The 13,401-nt window shown below is 39.7% G+C and overlaps 3 protein-coding genes across 3 annotated transcripts in view; 2 read left to right on the forward strand and 1 right to left on the reverse strand.

Annotated features, from left to right (window-relative positions):
* Positions 1-13,401, reverse strand: part of LOC309702205 (protein NLRC3-like) — a 257,026-nt gene that overhangs the window by 171,850 nt on the left and 71,775 nt on the right. The gene's annotated exons all lie outside the window — the stretch shown is intronic.
* Positions 1-13,401, forward strand: part of LOC309702181 (NLR family CARD domain-containing protein 3-like) — a 233,901-nt gene that overhangs the window by 97,666 nt on the left and 122,834 nt on the right. The gene's annotated exons all lie outside the window — the stretch shown is intronic.
* The window catches only part of LOC309703434 (NLR family CARD domain-containing protein 3-like), a 39,475-nt gene continuing 31,867 nt past the window's right edge, over positions 5,794-13,401 (forward strand). The window contains exons 1-4 of the mRNA XM_082528240.1: positions 5,794-6,227; positions 10,004-10,137; positions 12,023-12,085; positions 12,692-12,744. Of these exons, the coding sequence (XP_082384366.1) occupies positions 12,696-12,744 (49 nt within the window). The 5' untranslated portion in view covers positions 5,794-6,227; positions 10,004-10,137; positions 12,023-12,085; positions 12,692-12,695. The remainder of the gene's footprint in view (positions 6,228-10,003; positions 10,138-12,022; positions 12,086-12,691; positions 12,745-13,401) is intronic.

A 13,401-nucleotide genomic window follows, 5' to 3' on the forward strand; every position in this document is an offset into this window, starting at 1 on the left:
AACGATGATGCTGAAATAAAAGTCCGAGACAAAACTGTTTGGTTCCAGTGTGTCCAAACTCTGATCTTGTGTTTCCTATATTAGAGCTGGAAAGCTGCTGAACACGTTTCCATGTTAGTTCCTGCAGCAGCCACTGAAACAGCATTTCTACAGTCCAGCACTGATTCAGCTCATAACAAGGTTCAGGTTGGTTCCTGCTGTAGACTCTAATAAAAAATGACTATCTATTACAAACCAGACAATTTTTCTTGGATTGATGTTCTTCCTGTGAGGAGCTGCTTCATGGCCTCTCCTTGGTGAGGTTGATCTGCCAGCACTCTTCTAAGAAAAGACTTTTCTGTGGGATCCTGAATTAATGGATCCTGCAGCAGCCACCAGGCCCAGGCTCTTCCAGCAGCCACCAGGCCCAGGATCCTCCTGCTCCACCAGGCCCAGGATCCTCCAGCAGCCACCAGGCCCAGGCTCTTCCAGCAGCCACCAGGCCCAGGCTCTTCCAGCAGCCACTAGGCCCAGGATCCTCCTGCTCCACCAGGCCCAGGATCCTCCAGCAGCCACCAGGCCCAGGCTCTTCCAGCAGCCACTAGGCCCAGGATCCTCCTGCTCCACCAGGCCCAGGATCCTCCAGCAGCCACCAGGCCCAGGCTCTTCCAGCAGCCACTAGGCCCAGGATCCTCCTGCTCCACCAGGCCCAGGATCCTCCAACAGCCACCAGGCCCAGGCTCTTCCAGCAGCCACTAGGCCCAGGATCCTCCTGCTCCACCAGGCCCAGGAGCGTTAAGATGCCGCCTAAGAGGAGCAACGTTAATGAGGAGGAACTGGAGGACATAAAGAAATCCCTAAACTTTATGTCTGAAGAAATAACAACAATTTCAAAACAACAAAAACTGATACTCAATTTAATGGATGATATTAAAGAACTAAGAAGGCAGAGCGAGGAAAAGGACAAGAAGATTGCTATGCTGGAAGGACGGGTGTCAGATCTGGAACAATATTCAAGAGTAAATGATGTGATAGTGACAGGACTGGAAACCAAGCATCAGACATACGCACGGGTAGCAGCAGCAGAGAGAGGGGAGCCACCCGAGCAAGAGCTACGCTCTTTGGAAGAGCAGGTAATGGCCTTCTTTAAAAGCAAAGGTATAGAAATGGACAGTAAAAATATTGAGGGATGCCATCCTCTTCCGAGAAAAAGTCAAATACCTGCCATTATCATTCGTTTTGTTAATAGAAAACAGAAAAAAGAACTGCTCAAGCAAGGAAGAAAGCTAAAAGGTACAAATGTTTATTTAAATGAACACCTAATCAAGAAAAATGCAGACATTGCAAGACAAGCAAGAATATTAAGAAAACAGAAGAAAATACAGTCAACTTGGACGTCAGACTGTAAAATATTCATTAAGTTAAATGGAACACCAGAGCAGGCTAAGGTTCTAGTCATCAAAGAGATGACTGAACTAGAAAAATATAACTGATAAATGCAAAGCAGTGCTAAATATGATGGGACCGTCCAAGTGCACAACCAACGCAGATGTCTGACAATTTTCAACTAACAACTCATATAGATATTGAAAATAAGACATTGATGTATGACAGCAACATAGATCCTGATTGTAATTTCTTTAACAATAAGACAAATGAATGCAATTATTATACAAATGAGCAACTTAAAAAGGAATTCAAGGTAGAACAGGGTATAACAATGGTTCACTTTAATAGTCGAAGCTTATATGCAAACTTTCAATCCATCAAAGACTACATAACACAGTTTGAACAGCCATTCAATGTGATAGCCATATCGGAGACCTGGATAACTCCTGGAAAAGAAGAAGACTTTAAAATAAATGGATATGAATTCCTTCATGTAGACAGGATCAACAAGAAAGGAGGTGGGGTGGCACTTTACATTGATAAAAACCTAAAGTACAAAAGAATGGGAAGAATGACAACTGTTATTGATGGAGTGATGGAATGTTTATCAGTGGAAATAAGTATAGAAAAAAGGAAAAACCTAATTGTCAGTTGTATATATAGAACACCAGGATCTAAGATTGAGATATTTAAGGATAATATGGAGGACTTATTTACAAATATAAATCAGAAAAGAATGTTTATTTGTGGGGACTTTAATATTGACTTATTGAATCCAAATCATAATAAGAGTACAGAAGAATTTATTGATTCCATGTACAGCATCGGTTTATTTCCACTGATAACAAGACCGACCAGAATAACATCTCATTGTGCAACTCTATTAGATAATATATTTACAAATATAATAGAAGGAAAGATAAAAAGTGGGCTGTTAATCAATGATATAAGTGACCATTTACCAGTCTTTGCATCTTATAAATGCCATTATAAAGTGAACAACGATGGACATAAGATTATTTACAAAAGAATAAGAACAGAGAAGACCTTAAATTGTCTTAGAAATGAACTTTTAAAGCAAGATTGGAATATTGTATACAAACAGAAGTTAATAAAGCTTACGAAGGATTTTTAAGAACATTTAACACATTACTTGATAAAAACTGCCCAGTAATTGAAATCAATAGGAAACACAACTATGCAGGAAGACCATGGATGACAAAAGGACTACAAAATGCCAGCAAAAAAAAGAATACCCTATATCGAGAATTCATAAAAAAAGAGAACAATAGAAACTGAAATGAAGTATAAAACTTACAAAAATAAATTAACTAATATAATGAGATCCTGTAAAAGAGAGTATTACATTAAAAGGTTAGAACACAATAAAGATAACACAAGAGATATATGGAATGTATTAAACAGAATAATCAAAAATGAATCAAGGAATAATGATTACCCTGGGTACTTTATAGAAGGGACAAGAAGTATTAATAACATGGAGGAGATAGTAAATGGCTTTAATGAATTCTTCGTAAACATAGGGCCAAAACTGGCAGAAGAAATAAAGGTTGATGGAATAGAAAGGGACACTGGTGAAAATATTGAAAGGAATAGTAGCTCAATGTTTTTAAGAGCAGTGGAAGAGAAAGAGATTTATGACATAGTTAGAGGACTTAAGAACAAAACCAGTACAGACTGGAATGATATTGATATGGTAACGGTAAAGACAGTTATTGATGGTATCGTAAAACCATTAAAATATATATTCAACTTGTCGTTTCAAAAAGGAGTTTTTCCACAAAAAATGAAAGTTGCTAAAGTTATTCCCATTTACAAAACCGGTGAAAGACATCATTTTACAAACTATAGACCAGTGTCAATACTCTCCCAGTTCTCTAAGATACTGGAAAAACTCTTCATAAAAAGATTTGACAGTTTTGTGGAAAAATATGAATTAATGACAGATAGTCAGTATGGGTTCAGAAACAACAGATCAACAGCTTTGGCACTGATAGATTTAATGGAAAAGATAACGGAATGTATGGATAATAAGAGGTATGCGCTCGGAGTTTTCTTAGATCTAAAGAAGGCGTTTGATACTGTTAATCATGAAATTCTATTAAAAAAACTGGAAAAGTACGGGTTTAGGGGAGTGGTTTTGGAATGGTTAAAAAGCTATGTAGGGAATAGGCAACAATATGTACAAATAAATGAATATAAATCTAATTTGATGGATATAGCTTGTGGAGTACCTCAAGGTTCAGTACTGGGTCCAAAAATGTTTATTATGTACTTAAATGATATCTGCAGAGTATCGGAGATTTTAAAGTTTGTAATATTTGCAGATGACACAAATATACTGTGTGCAGGTGGGGAATTGCCACAGGTTTTGGAAATGATCACACAGGAATTAACGATATTAAAGAAGTGGTTTGATATAAATAAATTATCATTGAATCTCGATAAAACCAAATTTATGTTGTTTGGAAACCAAAAGAAAAACATCGAAGTAGAAATATGTGTTGACAATGTATATTTAGAAAGAGTAAATGAAATAAAATTTCTTGGGGTGATCATTGACCACAAGCTCTGTTGGAAGCCACACATTACTTATGTTCGGGGGAAATTGGCATTGCCGTCCTGGGAAAAGCAAAGCATATGTTGGATCAGAAAGCACTGCACATTTTATACTGTGCTTTACTACTGCCATATATGAGCTACTGTGTAGAGGTCTGGGGAAACACATACAAAAGTAACACACAAACAATAACTATAATACAGAAAAGGGCCATTAGATTAATAAATAATGTAGGGTACAGGGACCATACAAATGCACTCTTTGTCAAAATGCAAGCTATTAAATTCCAAGACTTGGTGAAGCTTAAAACAGCGCAAATAATGTATAAAGTAAGAAATAAACTGCTTCCCAAAGAAATCTGTAAATTGTTCATAGAAAGAGAAGGTGGGTATAACTTAAGAGGGAAATGGAATTTAAAAATACAAAGTGCTAGAACAACTTTAAGAACTATGTCAATCTCAATTGCAGGAGTTAAATTATGGAACAGTCTAACAGAAGAAATAAAAGACAGTCAAAACATAAAACAGTTTAAAGTAAAATATAAAAACCTAATTTTAAATAAGTATAAGAATGAAGAAAACGGGGTTAACCCAGGATGGTAATGTTGCTGGTAATGGTGTTGCGGTTCTTTTTTGGTTGTTTTTTTGTTTTTTTGTTTTGTTTTGGTTTGTTGTTTTTCCATAACTTGTGTATCTGCAAATATACACATTCTGTATTTTTCATATGAAAGAAACTATACTGTGGTGGGGCTTGCTAATTTCTTGTTTTTGATTTATGTATGTTATGTTTTGTTTTACTTCATATGTTTATATGTTTCATATGTTGTTTGTTTAATTTAAGACAAAAAAAAAATTAAATGAATGAGAGGTAAAACTTGAGGGGGTAGGGACAAATAAGTAAATACTTCAGCCTACTCCTTTTCAAACAAATAATGGAATGATATTTTGTAATGATTGTGAAGGCACATGTTTGAAATGTTTGAAATAAAAATGAACTGAACTGAACTAAATGTCCACAGCAGTAGGTGGAGGAGGAGGTGGGGCCCTCAGGCAGCAGACTCTCTTTGTAGGACCAAGAAACCAATCAGAAGGAACTCGGGTTAAAGAGAGCCAGGAGGATTCAAATGCAATGATATCCTGCTCAGCTACAGCTGACGGTCAGTGAGAAACAGCAGCTCATTAAAAGTTTTTAAATTACTGACAGACGGAGCAGCTGCTATGTAAAAGTGCAGGTTAGATATTTGGAGCCATCACTGAAATCCTCGATCAGCTCTGCTTTTGACCCCACATCTAAAAATGTCAAAGGACAGTTGGTTTGTAGACGTCAGGCTCTGAGGTTTACCAAGAGAGTCTAACAGGAAGCCCAACAGTGCACGTCAGAACTTCTCTGACACTGTTATACCAGAAATGTCCTTACCTGGTTGGCAAACCCACCAACCTGACACACCTGAAGTCTTTGGCACAAGTCGTGTTGACTATGTTCACTCAGGTGCTTGGTCTTCAGACCATGTTGTGATTGATGAACCTGACTTGACTCCTACCAAGACTGACTCAGATCTCACTGCACCACAGCCAGTAAGGTGGAGGCGCTCTGACAGAGAAAGACATCCACCTGAGAAGTTTCCTTATGAGGAAGTAGGAGAGCCGCTGACCTTGGCTATTAGCTCCTTTTCTCAAACCTCAGCTGTTGCATTCTCCACAACTGTTACTCCACCACGTCCACGTTGGTCAACGATGCATGATGGGACTCGCCCGGTGGCGCCAGTGTCCGGCAGCCTTGCCTCTGTCAGTGCGCCCCAGGGCAGCTGTGGCTACGATGTAGCTGCCATCACCAGTGTGTGAATGTGTGTGTGAATGGGTGGATGACTGAATGTAGAGTAAAGCGCTATACAAATGCAGGCCATTTACCATTTAAGTCGTGTGGAAATGCGGAGAGTCTGTGAGCTGCATTCACAAACAGGTTGGATCACTCTGAATGACAACGATTAGAGGAGGGTCTTCCATCAGTACCAAGCTCTGCTGATTTTCATTAATAAAACTTAAACCTGCTCAGTGAAAAACAGAGTGAAATCAGACAAGACTGAGTCCACTTTTAACTTTGTTTCGTCAGATTTAACAGGAACTCATCTGAAGATCAGCCTCCTCCCTGTACGGGGAAAATTCCTATCAAGTCTCCACCTGTCCTGCTTCAGGTGAAGCCCCGCCTCCTTCCAGGAATCACCTGTGTGTCTGTGTTTAGTGTGCAGCTGTGCAGCTTGTTGTTGGTGTGTGAAGAAGCTGTAAGTTTGCTCTGTTTCCTCCTTTAACAGTTTGTCTTTAGGAACTTTATGAGCAGATCAGGAAGTGAGACGTTTGTATTTACATAAAATAAAACCAATGAGATGATTTGATGATTGGCTGAATCCACTCTGGTTATCAGTCAGTAACTCTGCACTCAAACATTTGTCTTTGATAAACAGTTTAAAACGATCTGAATGAAACTTTGGATCCAACATCACTGGTGGAACAATGATCGTCCCTTTAACTGGAAACAGATGAAACCAGTTTGTTCTTCAGAAGCCGACATTCAGGTTTTACTGAGTGACGTCAAAACAACATGAAGCTGCTCCAGCTCAGTTCAGGGTCACTGCAAACAGAGATAATCAGAAGTAAATACAGACTCTCTCACACACCATCAATATTTAAGGATGTTTTCACTGCGGTTTAAATCCTACATATACTTGATGTTGATGCAGGAGTAAAGCCTCTCAGCATCAAACACATTTAAGCCTCTGTGACTCAGGACTGTGTGAAGTGCACAATCGAACACTTTTTAATCTGTTTCAAGTTAAACACAATGAAGTGTTCAAAGGAAAAACATGTTACTATGTGAATCCTGCTTGATGGACCAGAGCAGAGCCTCCCTCTGTGCTCTGTTCATCACTCTGTCAGTCTGAGTTATTCATGAAGCACAAGCAGCTGATGATAAGCTGGTTAATGTTGGCACACACACACACTGTGACACTGTCAGACATGAGGAAGTGTGCAGGTAAACTCTGCTCAGAAATGACAATGAGGAGGTACACAGACTGATGGAGCTCATAGAGTGAGACGTTTATTTTACATGAAGTAAACCTGATGTATGACCTGATCTGTGGATCAAACTGATGTGTTTAATAACCTGTTGTTTAGGGCTGGGCGATATGGGCTCAAATCCATATAACGATATATTCTTCTGTATAACATATTTTCCACACTTAAAATCCTTTAATTTCCTCAAAAATCGAGAGTGTGTCTTATGTATGAATTCTGGTTGTGCTTACTGACCTCGAACCGATTTTGGCTGCAGAAATCTGTTAAAAATGTTTTAGTACAACTTTGGTAAGCAGCACTGCTTGATGGATCGTCAGAGCATTACGGCTGCTGTAGGGAGGAGCTTCACGGAGTAATCTGGGTCCAAAACTCCGACAGCTTCAGGTACCAAAGTCAAACGAACACTAAGAGTTAAAAACGGTCTAAATTCTTTCATCTTTAATTAAATCATCAGCGTTGCTGCTTTACCAGGTGTAACAATTAAGTTTAACATCCAGGTAGGGCTGCTCAATTAATCGAATTTTAATCTCGATTACGATCTGGGCTTTCAACGATCATTAAAAATGACTGAGCCGATTATTAGCCCCTCCCTCGTGCTTTACTCTCGCGCTGCTCCGTGTGGCAAATCGGGCGCACCTCTCTGCATTTCAAACACGCGTCACAACAATTAAGAGCAGCGGCCTCCAACCTTTTTTGCTCCATGGACCGGTTCATGCCCGAGAATATTTTCATGGACCGGCCATTAAGGTGTCGCGGATAAATACAACAAAATAAAACTAGTGCCGGTACCGAAAAAAAGAAAATTTATTCATAACACACGTGAAAAGACCCAGGAAAACCAAGTCAACGATAAAAACGATAACAAAATAACATGGAAAACCGATAAAAACCCTGAAAACTATACATTTCACACCTGAGCCTCAACTCTCGCGGCCCGGTACCAAACGACTCACCGACCGGGACCGGTCCGAGGCCCGGGGGTTGGGGACCGCTGATTAAGAGGACCCGAGGGAAGCTTGGAAAGCTAAACAGAAGTTATTTGGAGAGGAGAGTGACTGCTGTTGGTTGAAAAGAGGTAAAAAAAACTTCAGTGGTTTGGAAACATGGGTTCAGTCAGACGTGGATCAAGTAGACTGTGTGTAAACTTTGTTACGGTGTCATAGCTGCACCACAGAGCAACACTGCAAAGTTCACTAAACATAGATGTTTACATTTTTCATTTATTTTTTTATATTGCAAACATTTGCACTGTTATCAGTATTTGCACACTATTTTATATTATTTTTTGACAATCTTTAAAGTCATTATTCAACACATTGTTATTGTTAAATAAATATTGTCAAATAATCGAGATCTCAATTTCAATGAAAATAACCGTGATTATCATTTTTGCCATAATCGAGCAGCCCTACATCCAGGCATCCATGAAAACAGAATTTATTCAATTTAACGGAGTTAGAAGTTAACAGGAAGTTAGCTCGCTAGTTTCCACCTAAACATTTCATAGCATATTCTGACTGAGAGATTTTTGAAACTAATTCAAACGTACAGCTCTGCTATCACTTCCAACATAAATGAAGACTAAACAGCAGTGGCGTTTGCAGGGTTACTGAAGTTGGACTACCTGGTATATAATGTTGTGCTACATGATTGCTAGCGACACAGCTATGTTAGCATAACATTAGCACAGTGAAGCTGGAGGATGAAGCCAACTTTTTGGCTTTCGCCATATTTCAATAGTGCTTCATCTCTTTGTTATGACTGTCGCCCGCCATAATTGCAGATGATAATTGTTGTAGCCGCTGCGATGCTTTCGACCAAAACAGGCGCAGCTTGATGACATCATCAACATGCGGTATAGTCACAATCTCTATCTTTGGCCAAATTTATATCATTTCTATCGTATGTCGTTTCTATCGCTCACCCCTACTGTTACTGTTGATCAGCTGAGATCAGCTGTGCTACAAACTGGAACTCTGCTGAACTGGATTTACTCGTTTCGTGAACTTTTAAGAACGAATGCTTCCTTGGCTGAACGCAGTGAACATAATTAAAAAAAAAACAGCTTTACTTGCACATAAATCTGTCAGTAAAGTCTGGATAATAAATTCTGGTGGTGTTATAGGTTCTCTTGGTCAGCTTGGTGTTGGTTTGGCTCCTGCATAAAACAGTTTGCTCTCATATTTGACACTGACAGGAACAAAGAGTAAAAAACACGACAACCAAACTAAAAAAGAGAGACGAGTTAAAGCAGAAGATATTTTGTGTGTCAGAACATGTGATCCTCACCAAGAGAGAAAAGCTCTGATTATTGTTGCTGAACTGTGATGGTGAACAGTCTCCTCTGTTGATCCCAGTGTGACTGAAGTCCGTGTGATGAGTGAGGACTGAGCCTGTGTTGGTCGATCGTCTCTAAACAGGATGTGAAGCATCAGTTCAGTCGTATTAAAGCCCTGAATAAACAGTCCTTCTGGATCCACTGTCTGTGTTTGGCTCCTCATCTTCAAAGACTCAACACAAGATGTTGGTCACATCAACATAAAACACAGGATTTGCTGCAGATGTTGAAGTGTGTTCTCCATATGAGAGAAGCTGCTGATCGTGTTTGTATGTTAGCACCTGTAGGATCGATGAACAGCTCTGACTCAGTTCACTAACCAGGCTCAGGGGAATAACTGGGATATTTCCCCAACAGAGACGTCCTGCTGGGATCGTTTTCCTGCTCTACACTCTGGTGTTTCTGCTCAAAAAAACAACAAAATGAATTTCCATGAGCCTACAGATCGTGGACTTCTTTGAGAAACTTAAAGAAGACGCTTTTCTTTCCTTAGATTGAACTTAAACAAAGGATTTGAGGAGCAGAAAAGTTTTTAAAGAGAAATTAAACATATTAATAAATATTCTGATTATTTTACGTTATTTAGGTGTTTAGGTTATTTTTCTGTTTTCTGTCACACGTCTGCTCTCGAGTCGTTATCAACAGTGTATCAATGCATTCCTGTGGGTGGAGACAGAAACACACACCCAAAAAGAGCTCAGAGCAAGAATAAAAGAGGAGGAGACAGGATCAGAGTGGGACAGTGGAGCTTGTTGTTGGTGTCTCTGTGTGAAGAAACTGTAAGTTTGCTTTGTTTCCTCCTTTAACAGTTTGTTTGTTTCTGTGATGTTTGGACCTGATGTTCTCCATCACACCGACACTCTCTCTCCCCTCTGTTCCATATGTAACAGAGGGGAGAGAGAGTCTCTCACTCAGAGAACCAAGGTTACAATGTAACCACACGTTCAGCTCTTGTGTTTGAATCCTCATGATTATAGATTATTGATTGGCTGGAATCAAACAGTTTGAAGAACATTTATTCGTGTGGTAGTTTCAGCTGCTGCTCACAAATCTGATAACAGGAACAAGTTAGTTCCACGAGGAAGACGTTCGTCTGGGCGCGTTGGCCTCGTCGGTCATGTGACCGTGTTACTGTTCGGGCTCAAACTGATACGAGTGGTTTAGCAGGTGTGACAGGACGATGCTGCACAGCCTCATTGTTCAGGTGTGAGTCAGACTCTGAGTCTTTATACAGTCCTGTTTAACAACATGTTGTTCCTGTTGATGTGTCACAGAGATCAGCTGTGCTAAACTCTGCTGCGTGCAGCTACTAGTTTCTCTAGTTTGGTGATGGAAACGTCGATGAGACTGTTTCCATCACCAAACATCACGAGGAACACCTCTGACTCTGATTCTGACTCTGTGCATAAAACCACAAATATCCCTTCATGTCTCTTCATCTGATTCTGTAACGTGAGAAACTTTGATGTCTGAATTTTGAATCATTAATCATTAAAGTCCAGACTCGTAATTCTTAGAGGTTGGACTCAGCAGACGCTCCATAACACAACATCATCACAGTCCTTCAGTTATGATTTCATATGATTGAGTTTTGAGTGTTACAGCGATGTGTTTTCATGTTGTTGCAGGTCTCTGAGTGTCAGTGAAACCTGTCAGTTAAAACGAAGATCTTTCACTTCATTTCCCTCAGTGCGTTTCAAGACCTGATTTTCTGATTTTCATGCGCTCACTTCCTGTGTTGTGACAAGTTAATTATCCTGAGTGCGCACTGGGCAGGGAGACTCCGCCTCCATTAAAACCAACTAGATGTGGAAGTAGTGACGTTTTAGTTTAGTGCAGACGTGAGAGATGAGTGTCGTTACATTGCTGTTCATTTTCTGTTACAGCGTTTATTGTCCACACGTGTGATCAGACAGGATTATTTCAACAATCTCATGTTTATTTTATCCTCCTGTAACTTTATGAAGAGCTAAACTGTCAGCACTAGTTAGTCCTTATAAGAACTGTTTGTGAGCTAAGAATCAACAATGACAAAGACTGTGAGTGTCATGCAGTGACTCCTCAGAATTAGGCTGATTTTTAAGTTTTGTGTCAATCAAAGCTAGAAGCTGGTGTAGCGTTGAGCTTTATTGTTGATTAATTAAAAAAATATATGTAAAAGAAAAAAGGACTAGATGTGTTTTCTGTCTTTAGAAAAAGGTAAAATTGGTTATATTTTGTTGGGCTAATTCTGACCAATCGTGACAGTCCAGAACTTTTCCCTGCTGCTGTATCCTGTAACAATCAGTGTTGGGACTAACGTGTTCGTAAATAACGCGTTAGGTGTGATGATAACGCCAACTGATTTTAGTTTTATGATTCCTGGCTCCCATCTATGAGGTTTCTCATGTTTGTAAAAGTTACCTCATCATCCTCAGAGTCATCCTCCTCAACTGGCTGCTACTTTATGAAAACCATGTGTAACACCTGCACATGTGTTTGAAAAAACAAACGCTTTGATTTTGACACCCCAAGAAAATCTAGATCTGCACGTGTTCAGAGTAAGAGCAGAATAAACAGCAGCAGAAGCTGATTGATGAACAGCTGAATGACATATCAGCTGTAGCTGCAGCATCTGCACAGAGTTTGATTGGCTAACGCTGATTTGTTTGTTTTTTTAAACAGGACAGCATAGAGAGAGAGGAGGAGATGAAGAGTGCAGCAGATTGATGAAACAGTGAAGAAGAGGTGAGCATCTGACAGAGCAGAGCCAGTTTAAAGGAGCCTCACAAGCTCACACATGACAGCTTCATCAACATGGAACTCTGAGTGTTTATTAAAGGATCATTGGACGCTCTGACACAGCTGACTGCAGCCTTTAGCTGTGAGCACACAGTGTCTCACATTTACATTCACTTCCCTGTCAAACTCAATAACTTTAAACAGCTGCTGTTATCAGGTGAAGATAGCAAAGCTTTCAGGGCTGAGCCCCAGTGTTTCAGGATAATGGCCCCAGAGACCACAGTCACATATGTGGGGAAGGATTTTAAGTTTAAAACTTCCTGTAAGCACTAACAGCAGAGACGCACAAAGTCGCAGACAGGGAACAAAGTATTTTAGGTTTGTATTGTCAGATTATTTAATCATTATACTGAACAAATATGTGAAAAAGTAAAAACCTCTATTATGATGAGGTTATCACTACATTCACATGTCGTCGATGTGTTCTTTCACACAGATCAGTTTCAGTGTGTGTGGCCCGTACACTAAACCATGACACAAATTCATATGATGTGACACCCAGACTGTGTTCACTGTTTCTTTTGGTAAAATCATCTTCTCGTGTTTTTATAGAAAGATGATGGAAGAACCTAAAGAACAGCCAGCCAAAGCAGCTCCATCAGCAGGTAGGAGATCAGTGCTTTGTATGATGAGACGTATGGATGTATAGACTTCAGGCAGATTCTTTTTTGTAACTGTGACAAGTACATGAAATTCACGAGTTGTAACCTGTCCTAATCTTTGCCTTAATCTTTCTGTGGGACATTAATATAACATGAGAACTTCCAGTCTAAGGAGTTTGGCAGAGAAACAACTGGACTTTTTTGTACTTTGAACCCACATATGAGGTTAAAACGATGCCACCTTAAAATGAAACTGAAAAAATATTGAAACTGAAACAAATGTATTGAAAGTGAAATGATAGTGAAAAAACATAAATATAGAAATTTAAAGAAAAAACTCACTGTTCATGTGGTTTTCACACTTACATCGTTTTTTTCCACGTACAGTTATTTTTTCAGCTTCAATTAGTTGGCACTGCTTCGGCATCTGAGGGTGCGCTTGAGGGGCGGGGCTTCAGAGCCACATATATGAGCCACATATGTTTGCGCACATTATATTGCTGACCAGTGACTGTAGAAATCATGGACGACCTAATATCTGCAGCAGCCGCAGTCATGAAGAAACTTGCGTATCTCTGAACGGCACATAGAGCGGGGACGCTGAGAGGAGGTCCAGCGTTTACCGACTGTTTCAAACTGACAGACTCAGGTGTTCTTCAG

Source organism: Aulonocara stuartgranti, assembly GCF_965226115.1.
Source record: "Aulonocara stuartgranti genome assembly, chromosome: 3".
In the NCBI taxonomy this organism is placed as follows: Eukaryota; Metazoa; Chordata; class Actinopteri; order Cichliformes; family Cichlidae; genus Aulonocara; species Aulonocara stuartgranti.